We start from the raw sequence: 18503 nt of genomic DNA on the forward strand, positions 1-18503 counted from the left end.
AATTTAGAGGGTCTGCGTCTGGCCTGGTCATGGATAAACAAGGGAGCATCTGGGATTCTTATCCAAGTTATATGGAAAGTCACTGGTTCTTTCCAGTAGGGTGTTTTCTGGAACCAGAGTGGAGGGATTCCTTAACTTCACTATTTCTACGAGCAAAGGACAAAGGTAAAATTCAATACTGTCAATTGTCACAAGTGAAATGGCTAGATCATATGGTAGGTGTATGTTTAACTCTCTTCATACACTGCCAAATGGTTTTCAATCGTGGTGGTACTATTTTATGATCCCATCAGCAGTATACAAGAAGTCCCAGGTCCTCCACACTCTTACCAATACTTGGTAGGATCAGTCTTCTTTGTCCATTCTAGTAGGTGTGAGATGGTGTCACACTGTGCTTGTAATTTGCATATCCTTGATGATTAATCATGTTGAGCATCTTTTCATGTCTTAATTTTCTATCTGTATGTCTTCTTTGGTGAAGTCTGTTCAAATATTTTGTCCATTTAAAAAACTGAATTGTTTTATTTTATCTATTGACTTTTAAGTGTTCTTTCTATATTCCGGATACAAGTCTTTTATCAAATATAGGCTTTGCAGATATTTTCTTCCAGGCTGTAACTTACCTTTTCAGAAAGTCTTTGGGAGCTATGGCTTAGTGAAATGCTTGTGTCAGGTTCTCCTCAGCCCATCCCCCTGGTCACAGCCACCCCCACAGGTTCCATTTCTATATCTGTGGTGACCTCCTTCTGCAAGTCAGGCTGAAGTCCCAAGCTCCTGACCCATGTCTCCAAGTGCCCACCATGCAATTGCCCTTTGGATGCCCCATGCAAAACAGAGCTCACCATCCTCTCCCCAGACCCGCTGCTCCTCCAGAAGCCCTGTCTCCATGAATGGCCCTGCACCTACCCGCCTAGAGAACCCCAGGAGTCGGCCTTGGACGTCCTTCCCACTTCCACCTCCTGTCATCCAGAGCTGTCAGTTCTGGACACTCACCTTCTCCGCCACACACCACCATTGTTCTCACCTGCACCACTCACCCAGACACCCTTCCTTCCTTACAGGGGTGGCCAGAGAAAAACTTCTCAAATACAAGTCGGGCCATGGCACGCCGGTAAGGACCTTCCAGCGGTCTCCTGTGCACTTAAACAAGATACAGACTCCTTCGTGGGACAAGTAAACCCCTTGATGATCTGGTCCTTGAGTAATGTGGGGGCCTCTTGCCCAGAGCCCCTCACACTCTTCAAAGCCAGCAGCTGAAGAGCCAGCTGTAGCTGTCTGTGGAGTTCAGCCGCTGCTCCCTGCGTGCCTGCCCTCTGCCGGGGACGTAGCCTCGTTTCCCCACTTCCCCACCTGCGCCCAGCAGCGCAGGTGAAGGCCGGGCTGCTGAGAGAGGCTGGGAAACGCTGGGCTTTGGCGTCAGGAATGCCAGCTCCACTACTCGCTGCCTGTGTCACCCTGGGAAAACAGCTCTGGCCCCAAGTTCCCCGTAAGTAAAACAGGGACAGTCATCCCTCCCCTCCTCAACGACCTATGTCACAATCAGAAGCCACAAATCTCTGCCACCCAGCACGCTGCCCTGGTCTCCTTCACCACTTTCCCCAGCAATGAGAACGGCGCCAGGCCCAGAGCAGGGCCGACACTGGGTGAGGTCAGCAAGGCGTTTAGGGAAAAACTTTCGGGCAGCGCCCACTCTCGGGCTAGGGCAAGCGCAGGGTCCCTCCGAGAGGGAGGGTCTCCTGAGAAAGCGCCTGGGGCCCAGATGTGCCAGCAGCCTGAGGACCGCCCGGAACCGCCCTGCCCTGCGTTGGCCCGGCTCCTCTGGGATTGGCGCCCCGCTATTGCCCATTGCCTGTGACGTCACAGGGACGCGACCGCGCCTCGCTCCGGTACGCCGGCCTAGTGGCCCAAGGTTCACCGCGGCTGCAGTTCGCCGGCTGCCCGCGGTCACTGGTGCCAGTGCTCAGGCGCCCGCAGCCCTTGACCTTCGGCCCCGCGAGCCCTAACCCTATAGCGCAGGTAGGACGGGCCTGGCTGGGTCAGGCCAGAAGAGTGTCCCTGGCACGGGTCTCCCGCGGAAGGCGGAACTGAAACCGGGTCCCCGGCCGCTACCGACCACACGGACATGAGTGAGCGCTCACTAACTGCCGGGGACGGAGTTGGGCATATAGGGAAACTGGGGGACTGGCGCGGGTTCCAGGCGAGTGGACTGTGGTTTGGGATCCGACGTGCACACCCCAGTCTCAGGCTTTCGAAGATGGAGGCTGCTGTTTCCACCGCAGGTCACCGCCCCTTTGCTTACGGACTCGGATTGAGCTCGGGCTGCATGACATAGCAGTTGCTGCAGAAGCCCCAGGGCCACTTTCTGACGAGTACCTTGGGCACGTGACTTCGCCCCTTTGAGAGTCAGTGTCCCCTTCTGTAAAATGAGGGCGCTCTACCTGAGGCGATTGCTGTAAGGTTGGAATGAACCTGCATGTGTGTCAGGAAGGGCGCAGTCAGTGTGGCCCGGGGTTCTCTTGGAAAGTAGATAACCAGCCTTGTCCCTGAGGCAACCGCCAGAGGGCGCCTGTAGTTTCCCCACGCATGGCTGTTAGCACTTAGGTCCTCTGGAGGATCCCCTGTGGGAGGTCCCTACTTCTAACCACAATTTTTAAGGATTTCCTATGGAAGCTCGCCACTTCTCACCACAACATCCTGGGTTAAAATGTCCTTGGGGCTGGTGTCACACACCTGTAATCCCATCACTTTGGGAGGCCAAGGCGTGTGGATCACGAGGTCAAGAGATGGAGACCATCCTGGCCAACATGGTGAAACCCCGTCTCTACTAAAAATACAAAATTAGCCGGGTGTGGTGGTGCATCCTTGTAATCCCAGCTGTTCCAGAGGCTGAGGCAGGAGAATCCCTTGAACCCGAGAGGTGGAGGTTGCGGTCAGCCAAGATCCAGCCACTGCACTCCAGCTTGGTGACAGAGGGAGACTTTGTCTCAAAAAAAAAAAAAAAAAGACAAAGTCCTTGGTGGGGGAATGGGAGCTGAAGTTAGATTTTCTTGCTTGCATTTCAAGCTTCTGAACCAAGGACTTCAATGTTCAATGTCACCTAGGCTTAGATTCACATCCCAACTCCTTACCCTCCTAGCTCTAGGACTGTGTAACCTTGGCCAAATCCCTTAACCTCGCTAAGCTTTAATTTTTTCATCTATAACATGGGGCTAATCTTCCACAATTGTCAAAAATTAAATCAGACATTGTAGGTAGAGCACTTAATAGTTGGCATTCAGCGGCAGCAGTTACCATTATTTTTGGGTGTGGAGTGTCTCAGCGTGTGCAGTTTGGCTCAAACAGCCTTTTGACAGTGGCACAGTTGGTGCTTGTGTAAGACAGCAGGGTGGGGAACTCAAAGCCCTCGGTTTTCTGGTCAGATTGGCGGGCCACAACAGTGGTGACCTAAGTCTAAGGAGTCTTTAACTGAACAAGGCAGATTGAATCATCCAAGTGAGGACCAAGAGGGTGGGGCTCAGCTGCCTCCACATTTTGGGGCATAAAAGGCTATACAACCAACCTTTGCTGAAAGAGCAAGGAACCATTTAGGGAAGCTACCATGTGGTAAGAAATAGAGGCCAGACTTGGATTCAGAACAAAACAAAAACTAATGTTTAAGTGGAGCCTTGGACTCAAAACAGGACCTGAGCCTTGTGGATTTTTTTATTTTTTATTTTCGAGATAGAGTCTTGCTCTGTCATCCAGGCTGGAGTGCAGTGCTGCGATCTCGGCTCACTCCAACTTCCATCTCCAGGGTTCAACCGATTCCTGTATCTCAGCCTCCCTAGTAGCTGGGATTACAGGTGCCAGTCACCACTCCCAGCTAATTTTTTGTATTTTTAGTGGAGACAGGGTTTCACCATGTTGACCAGGCTGGCCTTGACCTCCTCACCTCAAGTGATCCAACCGCCTTAGTCTCTCAAAGTGCTGGGGATTATAGGCGTGAGCCAGTATGCCCGGCCCTTGTGGATACTTTCTAGGTGATTTGAGGAGGAAAGGCACAACCATGTCTCCTGAAGTTAACAAACACTAAGCTTTCCCAAGTATTGAAAAGTCAACGCCCTGCTTCTGTCATTTGTTCATTCAGCAGAAAGTCACTGAGAACCTTCTGTGCAGCAGGCACAGTGCTAGTCAGTGAGAGAGACAGATGTGTCCCCTGGACCCAGGGAGGAGATGAGCAAGTGATACCTGTCAGGCCCAGACCCTGCTCTTGGTCTGCAACCTCTTCCCTCAGGCAACTTGTTCTCTATCAGGAGAAAGGAATTATCTGGAGAGGCAGGTAAGGCGCTGCTCCTAGAAGACTGGGACAGCCTGGTAAGGGTCTAGCTTGATCATGTGACCATTGGAAACCATTTTAAGTAGGAGGTTAACAGGAACAAATAAACGTTTAAAATCATCTGCATATGGCCGCTGTGAAGCCTATTTTACCAGCAGTCTCTTGCCCAGGCTGTGCTGCCACTCAGCTAATTCCTGGTCCTGCTCATTCAGCCCAGTTCAGCTCATATCACTTCCTGAAGAAACTAGACAAGAGTAGGGCCCCTGATCATCTTCACAGCACTAGTCCTGATAGCTGAATCTTAGGTCAGTTGTTAACGTCTGTGACCTCTGCAGGGAGAATGGCAGGGCTGAGTTTGAGCTACATTGTTTCCCCAATGCCTGCAGCAGAGCCAAGCACAGTGGGAACTTTCAGAAAGCAGCGGTTGAAGGAACCCTGGAATCCCTGGGACTTAGTGCCTAGCACATAGTAATTGCTCCTCTAGAAAAGTTTCACCTTATGAAGTACAGCAGGGTAAAATACAAGCCTGGACCACTCCCATGTGGTATGCAGGGAACAGTTGATGGGGCAGAGGGCCTTGGGCTATAGCCCTAGGAATTTCAGGGATCCTGATGATGGCTCTGGCATCCTCCGTCTCATGGATCCTGCTTTTTTCTTTGCAGGCTCTGATGCTGGTCTCCGGTAGAAGCAGGTTGCTCACAGCTCTGCTGCAGGCTCAGAAGTGGCCCTTTCAACCATCCAGAGACATGAGACTAGTGCAGTTCCAGGCACCCCACCTGGTGGGACCTCATTTGGGCCTGGAAACAGGGAATGGTGGAGGAGTTATCAACCTCAATGCCTTTGACCCCACACTCCCCAAAACAATGATACCATTCCTTGAGCAGGGAGAAGCCACCCTGTCAGTAGCAAGAAGGTAAGTAAGGGGGCAGCATCGCCCTGAAGCAGCTGCCCTGGTCCCCCTGCACCCTCCCGCCCCATCCCTGCTCTGGGAAATGGCACCAACAAGTAGCTCTTTTGGAAGTGTTCAGAGTAACCCCACTTTCCTTTCCCACCTGTTCTCTTTAAAGATGCTTAGAAATCTTATATAACAACATCTTCAGTTTTCAGAGGGGAAAACTGAGGCCTAGGGGAGGTGATTAACCACGCAAGGCCATACATTTGGTGCTGGAACCAGGACTCTATATTTCATCATACTGCCTCCTCTGGGAGTGGAGTCCTTGACTAACAGGTCTGGGTCTAGGGGTCCTAAAAGGCATCTTATGCAGCTAGGGGAGTGATTTAGACTCCTGGATCCTGCAAGGAGAGAGGACTGCAAAGAGGTTTTCTACAATACAATTGTTCCTGGGTTTGGACTAGATTAGGTGAGAGTGTCCCTGAAGCCTGGAGCCCTGTAGAATCTGGTCTAAGGAGTTGAACAGTAAATTAAAAACACTCTAAAGATGTCATTTTCATCTGTTAAAGTGGGAAAAGCCCACAGTATCATTAACTGTATGTTCCCATATTGCCATATTCTGCAAAGATTGGAAACAACCTCCATGCCCCTCATTAGGGACTTGGGTATATCTCTGTAGAGCAGTAACATGCAGCCACAAGAAAAAAAGGGGATGCTTTCTATGTATTGTTACATATTGTTAAGGAGAGATCTCCAAAATCAGTTGTTTTTTTTTTTTTTTAATGTAAATAATGTGCTATCATTTGCATACAAAAGGGTTCGAAAAGAATATCCATAGAGTAGCAATAAAGAGCCAGGGGAATGGGGTAACCAGAAAGGGAAACCTTTCCATGTATTCCAATTTGCATCTTTTGAATTCTCTTACATGGACAAGAGTTACCTAAGGGGAAGAGGAAATCAACACTGGATAAATAACAGCCCTGCTCTGATATCAAAGGACAATAGCTGGGCTTGATTTTCACACTGACTCTGATGGTTGATAGAGCTAGGAAATCATTTCAAAAAGAAAAACCTGTAGCTGCTGCAGGATCTGCCCAGCCTGCCCGGGATTTGCAACCTGTTCCCAGCCAGACCGTCTCACTTGCTCTGGTCTCTACAGAGCCTTGGCTGCCCAGTTGCCAGTCCTACCACGGTCGGAGGTAACCTTCCTGGCTCCAGTCACGCGACCAGATAAGGTGGTGTGTGTGGGCATGAATTATGTGGACCACTGCAAAGAACAGAACGTGCCTGTGCCCAAGGAGCCCATCATCTTCAGCAAGTTTGCCAGCTCCATCGTGGGGCCCTATGACGAAGTGGTCCTCCCACCAGAGAGCCAGGTCAGTGCCTCCCCACTGCTCTCCCTAGTCACTGGGCCCACCAGAAGGGCGTTCTGAGCTCAGTATTCAGCCTACTGGAGCCACCTCTCACTCAGCAGTGTATTCAACAGAAACTCTAGGCGATTATACACACAGTAATAACACTGGCCTTGGAAATAAAGTTAAGGTACATGTTTTCCCAATTACAAAAGCAATACACCTTCATTGTAGAAAATTAATAAAATAGAGATAAACATTAAAAAATTATGTCATGCGTATTCCCACTGCCCAGGACTCACAATATTAATTTTTTTCTGTCTTCCCAGTGTTTCTCCACTCCTGTATATGTTTATACTGTACATAGACTTACCTTTAACTTAAGACTGCATCAGAAGCATTTTTTCATGTCATTAAATACTCTCCCTGACGTATTTTAGATTACCATGGAGTTTTCTGTTGGACAGGGTAGTTATATTCCCAAGTACCTTACTGCTGGATAGTTATTTCCAGTTTTTGTCTTCTATAAATAAACGTTGCAATAAACATCCTTTTCTAAATGCTTTGTATGTCCATTAATTATTATTTTTTTGAATGAACCCTTAGAATTTAAATATGTCAAAGTATAGACAGTTTTTCGAAACTTTTGAAAAATTCTGCAAATTGGCCTTTAAAAAAAAATTGTAAAAGCAATTTACCCATTTACCATTAGTGAATATACCCTTACTAACACTGGTTACTTTTTCTCTCAAATTTTTATTTTAGAAATGTCATGGAAATTATAGAAAAGCTAGGAAAGTAATAAAGTGAATGCTCAGATACTTTTTCACCTGGTTTCATTGTAAACATTTGGCCTTATTTGCTCTTTCTCCCTTGCCTTCTCCCTGCCCACCATATGGCAGACATACACATGTGTGTGTGTGTGTTTGCAGGGCATAGGGTGGAGAGCACCTTGCAAATGCTAAGACAATTTAGTCATAAAAACTTAAATAGGCGTCTTCTAAGAACAATGACAATGGCTTGCATGACCATACCACCATTATCACAACCAAGAAAATTAACTTAAATAATATTTAATATGTAATCCAGTTGCCCCAATTCCCAATTGGAAGTACTGCTGACTGCCCCAAAGATGACTTTTAATTTTGTTACTTTGTTTGTTGCAAACAAACAAAGGGCTGTATTAGTCTGTTTTCAGGCTGCTGATAAAGACATACCCAAGACTGGGCAATTTACAAAAGAAAGAGGTTTAATTGTACTTACAGTTCTGTGTGGCTAGGGAAGCCTCACAATCATGGCAGAAGGCAAGGAGGAGCAAGTCACATCTTACATGGATGGCAGCAGGCAGAAAAAGAGCTTGTGCAGAGAAACTCCCATTTTTAAAACCATCAAATCTCATGAGACTCACATTCACTATCACAAGAACAGCATGGTAAAGACCTGCCCCAATGATTCAGTCATCTCCCACCAAGTCCCTCCCACAACACGTTGGAATTATGGGAGCTACAAGATGAGATTTGGGTGGAGAAACAGCGAAACCATATTAAGGGCCAATTCGTAAATATTAGGCTGTGAGTGTCATATCGTCTCTTCTGCAGCAATTGAACTCTGCTGCTGTAGTATGAAAACCACCAGGGATGATACAGAAATGAATGATGGGTTTACAATCCAACTTTATTATAGCAGACCATGAGCTGGCCATGGTTTGCCAACTCCTGACCTCAAACAATCCTCCCTGCCGTTTCCTTGAAGAGTCCAGTTGTCTCATAGCGCGTTTCACACCCTGGGTTTGTCTGGTTGTTCCTTCATGATAAGTGTCAGGGTAAGCATTTTTATCAAGAGGTCTATAGAGATGTACATTTCCTATTACATTCCACTGGGAAGCTCATGTCAGCCATCCCAGAATTTGGCCACTTGGTTTACCTGACATTCACTAGATCCCTCCATTGTGAAGATGCATTTCCATTTTTATAATTAATAAGCAATCTATGGGTGGTAGTTTGAGATCACATAACTATCTTACTGCCCCATAGCTTCTCATCCAGGGATCCTGTGGTCGTCCTTACTGTATCTATTATTGCGCTGAGGGTTAGAGAACAATGACCTTTTTGTTGTTTTTCTAAGATGGAGTCTCACTTTGTTGCACAGGTTGGAGTACAGTGGCATGATCTGCGCTCACTGCAACCTCAGCCTCCTGGGTTCAAGTGATTCTCCTGCCTCAGCCTTCCAAGTAGCTGGGATTACAGGCATGTACCACCTTACCTGGCTAATTTTTTTTTTATTTTTAGTAGAGACAGGGTTTCACCATGTTGGCCAGGCTGGTCTTGAACTCTTGACCTCAGGTGATCCCCCCACCTCGGCCTCCCAACGTGCTGGGATGACAGATATGAGCCACTGCACCAGGCCCAGAAGAACAATGACTTTTCTAAATCATGCCTTATGTTTTTATTGGCTAGCATTCTTCTATGCAGAAAAGCTGCCTCCGTCCATTTCATTTCTGTGTCTTCAGTATCACTGTGAATTCATGATTTTTGTTTTTACTCAGTTGTTTGAAATTCATCATTTACATTCTTTAGATGACCTCAGTTTGGCTGGTGAGGGGCCATTAAGTTGATTCCATCCCCACCACTTTTAATATATCCTTGCTTTCTGGCTAAGATGTTCCAGTCTCATCATGTACTGTCTGTCTTGGACCTAGAATTAGCTGTTTCCCCCAGGAACTCAGTGCTTCTAAGTAGGGCATGGTATTAGAGACCAACATCTGGATGTCAGGTATACTTACTTATACCAACTCTGCGTATTATTAGAAAGAGATGCCAATTTTAAAAGCCAAATTATATCTATTTTGTAGTTGTACTTTATGGACTATGGAAGAGGCTGAGTATTTCTTCATGTTTTGTGGCCATGTGTATTACCTTTTTATGAATTGCTTATTCAAGTCCTTTGTGGAATGTCAATCTTTTTTTTACTAAAGTGAGTTAATACATTAAAGCACTTAGAATAGTGCCTGACAGACAGTGCAGTGACATATTGCTAGGTGGTATTACTTCATATTTATCCTTTGTTGCAGGTATCCAGAGTGACTTAAACTCAGACCCCTGGACACACGTGTTGCTCTTCTGCAGTCACAGTGGGGTGGGGACCTGTGCCTGCATCCCATGACGCTGCCTGCCACTGCCCAAAATGAATGTATGGGTCTATAAGTCACACCTCCCTTGTCATTCACGTGGCTCTGGTTCATAGTGATGGCAAACATGGGCTGGCAGCCAAGCCATACTGACAGAGATCCACGGTGTGCAGCCTTCCAGCATCAATAATGGGCCCAGAGGCCACTGCAGCTCATTGCTCCTCTCCCACCCTACAGGAGGTAGACTGGGAAGTGGAGCTGGCTGTAGTCATTGGAAAGAAAGGCAAGCACATCAAGGTGAGGTGGAAAGGGTGGGCTCCCAGGCTAGAGTGCAGCAGAAGCCCCAGCTGCTGCCTCTCCTAATGCTGACCTCACTCACCAACACACGAGTGCCAGCTGTCCCTGACACTAGGAAGCGGTCAGCCTCCTTGCTCCCTGACGCTGCCTTGCCCTTCACCCACCTTCGACTGGCTCTGGCTACTAACATGGGATAACGGCTTTGAGATCCTTTGCTATAGGGGTTGGTGTCACCCGTGATCTCACCTCCTGTATGGCCAAATCCCCTGCCCCCATAGGCCACAGATGCCATGGCCCATGTGGCCGGCTTCACTGTGGCTCATGACGTGAGTGCCCGTGACTGGCAAATGAGACGCAATGGGAAACAGTGGCTGCTGGGAAAAACCTTCGACACCTTCTGCCCTCTGGGCCCTGCCTTGGTGACCAAGGACAGTGTAGCAGGTAGGTTCTTGGTTCTTGCCCCCTTGTGCCTACCACTGCACAGATGAACAGCACTCCAGGGAGGAGTGTGGGTTCAGTACTTGTGCACCTGCCCTCCCTGGCTGCCCTTTCACTGCTGACTCCATACAGGGCAAGTCTCTTATCCCAAGCCATGAGGTCTCCCATGGGCTTCCTTCCCAAGCCCCCTAGAGGGAACTTGACTGCAGAGGATATGAAACTGCATGCATGAAGTAAATTACAAAGAACTCCGAGCTGATGGGTGGATCAGGCTTCCTGTGGCTGCCACCATCTGGAACAACCTTTAAGTTGAGCATCATGGAGCACAGCTATCGCAAGGCCAGTCATTTTCCGCAGTACAGGAGATGAGAGCCAATGGGACTCACCCAGCCACTGTGGAAACAGCACTGACCACACAGTGAGGAGGGCGCGCCAGGACAGAGGCAGTGGTCCAGAGAGCAGAGCGTATCCTCTAACGCACAGCCATCCACAACCGTGGTGGAGGTGGGGGATTTCCATGTGGGCCAGCCTTGCCGGGATGCTGAAAAGCTCAGTGCCCCACAGCACCCCGTGCAGAGTCCTTGGCAAAGTTAAATTGTGTTTCAGCTGCTCTACTTAAGAGGGTAGAACACAAAGGCCAGCAGCAAAACAGTTAAAAGCGCTGGTTAGCCAGGATGCTCTCACGGTAAGCCATCCCCCACCAGCTTCCAGCACACGAGGCTTCACTCCCTGCTCGCGCCATTACCTCACTGCCCTATCAATGTTGAGTCTTTTTGTTTTGTTTTGTTTTTGTGGTAGGGTCTCTGTGTCACCCAGGCTGGAGTGCAGTGGTGCAATCTCAGTTCACTGAGGCCTCAACCTCCAGGGCTCAAGCAAACTTCCCACCTCACCCTCCTGAGTAGTTGGGACTACAGGCATGCACCACCACGCCTGGCTGTTTTTATTATTTCACTACATTCCCAAGGCTGGTTTTGAACTCCTTAGCTTAATCAGTCCTCGCCTGCCCTGGCCTCCTAAAGTGCTGTGATGACAGGCATGAGCCACCACACTTGGCCCTGCCAAGTCATCTTTGTATCTACAAGTGTCATCCTATACTGTAGACAGATGCCCCCTTTTTTTTTTCCAAGACAAAAACCCTAGCCATTTTTTTCTCCCCCTTCAGAGTCTGGAATATCCTCTTAACTCATCCAAGTGACTACTGCCTGGTGCTCTTGGTGGGAATACAGGGAGGCCTGAGAAGGCCAATGTCTATCAGAAAGTTCTAATGTAGAGCACTGAGTCAGTGTAGGCACAAAGCCTTTTCACCTGGCAAGTCATGAAGGCCCCGTACAGTTGTGTTTTTGAAATATGGGGGGTTTGAGGGGGGAAAAGGGATAATTCCAAGGTACCATTTTGCATTTCAGATCCACACAACTTAAAGATCTGCTGCCGAGTGAATGGGGAAGTGGTCCAGAGCAGCAACACCAACCAGATGGTGTTCAAGACAGAAGAGCTGATAGCCTGGGTCTCCCAGTGAGTGACAGGGCCTGTCCTGCCAGCCCTGCTTCATCTGCCACACATGTGGAGGCAGATGCGAGCCCTCCACCCTTGGCTGTGGCCACCTCAGTCAGCCCCTGGTTTCACCGGGTCCTCTTGCTTTTCTCCAGGTTTGTCACCTTTTACCCAGGGGATGTCATCCTAACTGGGACCCCCCCAGGTGTTGGTGTATTCAGGAAACCTCCTGTCTTTCTCAAGGTAGGTTAGTGAAAAGGAAAGAGAGCAAAGGCCCCAAAGGCCTGGCAGGCTTGGCTGAGACTGGAGAAGTACAGGCTGGCATGTATGTATGTGTGTCTGACAGAAGGGCTGACCCCTTCACGGCCTCCTGCTCTGTTGCAGAAGGGGGATGAAGTCCAGTGTGAGATTGAAGAACTAGGTGTCATCATCAACAAGGTGGTGTGATGGATCCTGCACAGGCCCTCAACATAGGAGGGGCATCTGCTCCCACTCAGCCTAGCCCAGGGAAAGGCCCAATGCCAGGTGGGCAGGGGTCAGCCCTGCAAGCCTCTTCTTCTAGGTAGAAGGGAGGAAAAAAACTCTCTTCAATAAACTCTTTAGGCCAAAGCAGCCATTTGGCTTCTACTACTGTTTGTCTTCTTTTGGGCTTTGTTTCATGGGACAAGTGGGGGCACTTTTGTGGGAAAGAAAGCAAATACACATATACACGTATGCCAAAAAGATACTGCGGGGCTTGGGAAAAGACAACACGCCCAGTCTTCTTGTTTATTATATCAAAGGAGGGAGAAAACAAGAAATGGCAAGGGACAACCAAGCCTCAATGATTTTATAGACCAGGTAAGGGTTTGCAGCCTCCTGTCTCTCTTCTGGCTCTAGGACACAGCTGTGTTCTGGAGCTGAGAAGTCTCAGCACAGGCTCCACCTCACAGTTCTAGCTACAAATGAACTGCCGGAAGAACTGTTCTAGTTTTTCCTGATTGTCCTGGCTGGCAAAAGTAGAAGACAGGTGGAGCCTGGGGCCTGCAGGTCTCGGTATCTGCTGCAGAACCTGGGCCATGGAAGATGGGCCGTGAGTGCCCTCACCACAGGGACTGTGTCCACAGGGCCCAGGGGCCAGGCCTGTCCCCCAGAAAGCTGTCTTGAGACCTCTGGCCCCTCAGGCCTCAGTGTTTAAGTGCAAATACTGCCTCAAAGCAGCCCCAATACCTCACCTAGAAGGATGAGCCAGTGATTTGGGAGACCAAGAGGCAGAAAAACCATTCCACCCTCTCCAACCCATCACCACATCTGTTGCTGGAAGACATCAGGTAAACCCCATGGTCTTAATGAGGCACCATCAGGCCAGCCCTGTGGGGTGGTGGGGACATAGCTGGGTTTTCCTGAACAGCTCTATCGGGGTGGGAGCAGGAGGACAGGAAGATGGTGACATTGGTTCATCATACCCCTAGGTCTCTGAAGGTCCAGATAGCCCTGATGGCGAGCTTTGGGTCCACACACTCTGGAAAGAAGACAGAAGTGAAGGCTTTAGGTCGGGAGGACAAGGAGTCACTGGGCACATGCTTCTCTCCTCCTCTTGTTTAAAGAAGGAGCCCAGGGAGGGATAGAGTTCAGACTGGACAGAAGACCCTCTATACTTTGCAGCTCTCATTCCTAGAGTGGGCTGTCACTGTCCGTCAGGGGGCAGCAGCCATCAGCAAACACACCATTGCCTCCAGGAGCCTTGGCTGACTGCTTGGTACTCACCAAAGATCCCTTCTTTCTGGGCGGTGGCCTGGAGCAACTGAAACAGCTGCTTTGTGTAGCCAGACTCTGCGGAAGAGAGAAGACCTAGACCTGGGGCCCCACACAGACAGAGCCTGCCTTGAGGACTGCAAAGGAAGAAGGGCCTCACCAGTATCAGGCAGCTGGCCCTGGCAGAGGAAGGCAGCAGCCTGTGTGAAAGCCTTGAGCAGTGGGCTGAGCAGGCGGCAGAGGGAAAGAAAGAAGTCTGGGCAGCGCAACTGCTCTGAGCTGGAGGGGACAGGTCAGGGTGAGTGCAGCTCCCCACAGCCTCCCTACCACCTCCCTCCAGGGGCCACTTCTTCCAACACACCCTGAAGTACCAGCCCTCGGCCTCTTCGAAGTCATCACTGTCACTATCAGTAAAGTCCCCACTCGGTTTCCACAGCAGCTTTCTGCTCATTCGCTGTCGCCCTGTGTCACAGGCTGCTCGGGAGCCAGGGGTCTGGGGGCCGTGGAACCATTGTTCTCTGACAAGCTGGCCAGGGATCAACCCTACACCCCCAGACCAGGTACATGCAGGTGAATCCAGTAAAACCAGATCTGGAGTGCCCAAAAGGATGCCCAGAGCCATGCCACACCACAGCACCTGCTGGGCCAACTTGCAGAGTCAGAGAAAGTGAACACCCTCCCTCAACAGCCGCAGCCCTGTGGCCAAGAAACTTGCGGAACAGGAGGTATGCAGGGGAATTCAGAGGCACACATGCCAGTGCTGTCCAGAGACACATACACGCACCCAGGGCATAGGTGGCCATATCCCAAGGCCCAGGGCGCAGAGGTGCAAGCTAGGCTTCCCCACTGCAAGGCCAGGGGCTTCCCACCCCCACAGCACACACAGGGCAGAGAAGGAGCCTGTGGCAGCTGGCACTCAGGGTGGGAGGCTGGAGGAGGCCAGGCCCCAGGCAGGGGTCTTGTCTCCAACAGCCCTGCCTACCTCCTCAGCAACCAGGAGCCCACATTGGATGAGCCGGTCCAGCACCTCCTGACAATAACAGTAGGAAGACTGGCAGGGCTAGGGAGAAAAAGGGACCCATGTAGCCTCAGGCGAGCCAAGCACATGGGCAGGGGCCTAGCCAAAGGCAGGGCAAGGCCAGACCTACCACCCTGGAGACTTCAGAGGTGGTGCTTGGGCAGGGATGGCCATTCCTACCACCAAGAGGCGAAGGCCTAGGACCAAGTGGGCCGTAGGGGAGGCCTGACCTGCAGGAGCAGCAGCTCTTGTGGCAGCAGGTGCATCAGCAGCAGGATCTGGCGGTACAGCTCGTTCTGGCTCAGCAGCTCTATGCCCTGCAGCTCCCAGGGTCCCTGGGGCGGCACTCTGCCTACCAGCAGCCCCCGCACCGCACAGGCTGGGTGAGGAGGGACTGTTATGAGGAAGGAGCTGCTCCCTTAACACCTGCACACACATCCCACCTACCCCTCAAGACTCACCACCCACAGCCTCACTCAGGAAGACGGGCAGCAGCTCAGCACTCAGCCGTGCCAGGTGCGCGAGGCCTGGGCCAGGCCGCGGCACCACTAGCAAGTCCCCCTGGCGGATGCGTAGCAGGGCCACATGTGCCCGCAGCAGACTCAGTGTGTGCTGCAGCAGGCTCCGCAGCTGACCAGAGAAGCCTACATCAAAGCCACGCAACAGTATCTCCTCCGTCAGCCAGGAGAACTCCCCCAGGAGCTGCGACAGGAACACGCCCTGGGTGGGCAGAGCAGGGCTGAGCAGGAGGGCCACACCCCGCCCACTGAGGTCCCCACCATATTGTACCCCCTACCTTCTGGTGCTTGAAGAGCAGCAGCGTCGCCATGATGGCTGTGCTCATCACGGCAGAGCTCGCCACACTGGCTGGGGTAGGGCGAGGCAGGACAGCGGGTGGAGATGCTGGTCAGGCATTGAGGCCCAGCAGCCTGGTCCCTCCATTATCAGACATCCCCACTCCACCCCAGGGAGGGGCAACATATGCCCAGAGCAATGAATTTATCACACAGAGGCAGAGAGCCAGGCCAGGACCTGGGGGCTCTTCCCTGGGTCTCATCATGGGGCCCACACACCAACCCACAGCCTCCACCACGACAGGGGCACTAGAAAAGATAACTGATGGATCTCCCTGTAAGGGCCCTCTGCACAGACGCTGTGCTAAGCCCCCTACACGTATCATTCCATTCAGTTAACACCATCCCCATCCACAGCTAGGGAGACTGCTCAGAAGGCAGGGCTGGGTGTGGCCTTGGGAAGCAGCTGCAGCCTCCTGTGCTCAGGCCATCATCTGTGTCCATGCAATTAACTGCTCCCTCATACCGCCCCTGGCTGCCCTGCTCCTCCTGCAGGAGGAGGGTTCCATTATTCTTCAGATATCCCCGAGGTCCCATAGAAGGAGGGCAGCTCAGGTGCAGACCCTCACTTGGAAAGAAGGACCCTGGACACTGGCTGACCCAGAGAGAGGGGACAGTTCAGGGACCCACCCCCAAAGGCCCAGATCTGGTTCACCCTCACCACTCAGGACATGATGGCTCAGTCTCCTGACCAGGAGCTGGTCCTCTTCCTTGAGGGCCAGGAGGGGCCCAATTATAGGGGTCCACCCCTGCTCCTTCTCAGTGTCTGGGACAGCAGTACTGGGACAGAGACAGAGATCACAGAATAAAGGCACCAACCTAAAAACAGTTGTGAGGAAGCCCAGGGCTTTCTGAAAGGTGAGGGTGTATCCCCCATCGCAGTCCCAGGACGGAAGATAGCATTTATAAACCCCAGCCCCTTCCAGGCCTCTCTGCCATTTCCCACACTCAGACTGTTAGCAAGGCGAGTGCCTGGAACTATTCTAGATCACCCCAGGATATTTGGTGAGGGAGGGCTGCTAGTGTGTTTGTGTCTATGGAGGATACATAAGCTGATGCTCATGATGGGTTGCTTGCCTCGCCCCTGAGACCGCACGCTCCCTTGCCCCTACCATTGGCCCAGCACGATGGGTTGCAGTAGCTGCTCCAGGGTCTGCCTGCTGCCCCAGCAGCTTCTGGCACTGATGGTGTATTCCTGCCCAGGACAAGGCTATTAAGTGATCTGCTCTGGCCAACCAGGAGACTTGCCTACAGCCCACTGGAAGTAAGCAAGGCTATCCCTGCAGTGGCTTTGAGGGCCAGGCTGCCAGGAGGCCCAGGACAGACCCCCAGGTACTCCCAGCCATCCCCAGCTGGCTCCATACCTGCAGGGAGAAGGGCTGAGCTAGGTGTACCCGGGAGCAGATCTGACGGCTGCAGCCCAAGTGGCTGCAGAGGCTCCGCAGGACAGCCAGAGCTCCTGTCCACAGCCCGAGGGGGGCTGAGGCCTGCAAGGAGGGAGAGGATAACTGTACAGGCTGACTGGGGGCACTGCTCTCAGGTGGACATCAGGGCTGCCCACCCCATCCTGCTCTCCAGGGGTATCCTCAGGTCCCAGCCTGCTCAGTTTTATCTCAGGCCGCACTGGTGCATGACCTTGCCCTCCCCAAGTTCCTTTTTTCTTCATCAAACAGGGAAAATCTCTCCCTATCAAGGTCTTCAGAGGATAAAATGAGAAGATGGTAATGGCCCTGGCAGGTGCTGTAAGATGACTATAGGGATGATTCCTTTGAAGCCCCTGCAGCTCTAAGAGGGACTTAGCCACAGGACACAATATTGTGCCTTCTCTCTGGAACTGGTGTCCACCTAAGGGCCCCTTGCCTTATCAGCCTCTGCCCAAGGGGCTGGAAGGTCTCACATTTTCACATGGTATATTTCACACGGTGCATCCGGAACCACATCATAGGTGACAGCCACTGGTACCAGCAGAGTATCTGGGATGATGCCCACCTGGACCGCCCTTACCACAAATCCCAGCCAAGCCTGGCCCAGGGCTGACAGCTGTGGCCCCAGGGTCCCAGGAGGTTCCTCCAGGAAGATGAGCAGGGGCTGCCCACTGACCAGCAGCTGCTCTATGACCTGGAATAGGAGGGGACAGAAGGGGTGTTAAGGCCAGTGCAGAAGCAGATCCCTGTCCCCTTAGCCTGGCCCATACATAACCACTGGGGGCACTCACCACCTGGACCACAGCCCTTGCAAGGAGCCCCTCAGAGCTGTCCAGGGAGAGGTTGGCCTCTGAGGGCAGGAAAAGCCCCCCAAGCTTCCTCAGCAGAGCTCTGTGGGACATAGGGCAAGCCTGATAAGGCAAGGGGCTCTGAAGATGAGAATGAATAAAGAGCTAGCAAGAGTCTCAGCTCCACCAGGAATAGACTGTGTCCTACTTGAATACCCTGAGGCAAAGCCATGGCCCTAGGGCCTGTGGCTGACCCCTCCATCTAAGCCCCACAGGCTAAACTGCTGTGTGGCTGGGAACAGAGAAGCCAGGAAGAGGGACTTTGGCAGGGAGCTGCCGCCAACACACCCCAATACACACCCGACCCCAGCCTGCAATTTCTCCCATGTGTGTCCACAGACACAAGGTTTTAACCTGAGGGCAGGGGAGCAGACACGGGAGTCCCAGGCCACACAGAGCACACCCAGGCCCTGGGAGAGCAGCACAAAGGGCAGCAGGATCCCATCCAGGAGGGTTTTGTGAGTAGAGAGGAGGACAAGCGGTGAGCCCTGCTCCAGGGAGAGCCAGAGGGAAGTGCCAGCCTGCCCCATTCTGAGGATACAAGCAGCCAAAAACCCAGGGCACCCCCGGAGGGAGGGAGGGTTCAGCTGAAGAGTTCTTCCTCTGGGCACATTTCCAAAAGCAAAGGAGCCTTTACAAAACTTCTAAGGTAACTGCACTGACGCACTGACGTAATGTTTGTTAAGACCATGATGAAAAGACATTAGAGGAAG

General features: G+C 51.5%; 2 protein-coding genes across 9 annotated transcripts; one reads left to right on the top strand and one right to left on the bottom strand.

The window, feature by feature from the left end:
- Positions 1-1858: 1858 nt before the first annotated feature.
- LOC116546656 (fumarylacetoacetate hydrolase domain-containing protein 2A) lies at positions 1859-14084 on the top strand. Of its 3 annotated transcripts, none has more exons than XM_032272848.1 (8): positions 1859-2126; positions 4978-5228; positions 6367-6583; positions 9924-9983; positions 10262-10424; positions 11825-11933; positions 12068-12155; positions 13364-14084. In XM_032272848.1, the coding sequence occupies exons 2-8, from the start codon at positions 4984-4986 to the stop codon at positions 13517-13519; spliced, it is 1038 nt and encodes a 345-aa protein (XP_032128739.1). In that variant the 5' UTR covers positions 1859-2126; positions 4978-4983; the 3' UTR covers positions 13520-14084. The 3 variants fall into 3 exon arrangements, with proteins under 3 accessions (XP_032128739.1, XP_032128742.1, XP_032128740.1); XM_032272851.1 differs by lacking the exon at positions 13364-14084 and adding an exon at positions 12297-12525 and having other exon boundaries at positions 1861-2016; XM_032272849.1 differs by lacking the exon at positions 1859-2126 and adding an exon at positions 2154-2279.
- GPAT2 (glycerol-3-phosphate acyltransferase 2, mitochondrial) lies at positions 12640-18451 on the bottom strand. 6 transcript variants are annotated; one of them, XM_032272847.1, is made up of 15 exons: positions 18145-18451; positions 17734-17833; positions 17424-17636; positions 16883-17005; positions 16631-16713; positions 16180-16298; positions 15461-15531; positions 15126-15384; positions 14895-15043; positions 14629-14706; positions 14006-14139; positions 13807-13925; positions 13659-13724; positions 13358-13413; positions 12655-12963 (listed from the first exon to the last, which is right to left on the bottom strand). In XM_032272847.1, the coding sequence occupies exons 1-15, from the start codon at positions 18318-18320 to the stop codon at positions 12847-12849; spliced, it is 1863 nt and encodes a 620-aa protein (XP_032128738.1). In that variant the 5' UTR covers positions 18321-18451; the 3' UTR covers positions 12655-12846. The 6 variants fall into 6 exon arrangements, with proteins under 6 accessions (XP_032128733.1, XP_032128737.1, XP_032128738.1 ...); XM_032272842.1 differs by lacking the exon at positions 13807-13925 and having other exon boundaries at positions 12640-12963; positions 14008-14139; positions 18145-18450; XM_032272846.1 differs by lacking the exons at positions 13807-13925; positions 14006-14139 and having other exon boundaries at positions 12640-12963; positions 15126-15366.
- Between the last annotated feature and the right edge of the window lie 52 nt (positions 18452-18503).

Source organism: Sapajus apella, unplaced genomic scaffold (assembly GCF_009761245.1).
Source record: "Sapajus apella isolate SASKATOON/1434 unplaced genomic scaffold, GSC_monkey_1.0 scaffold1192, whole genome shotgun sequence".
Lineage (NCBI taxonomy): Eukaryota > Metazoa > Chordata > Mammalia > Primates > Cebidae > Sapajus > Sapajus apella.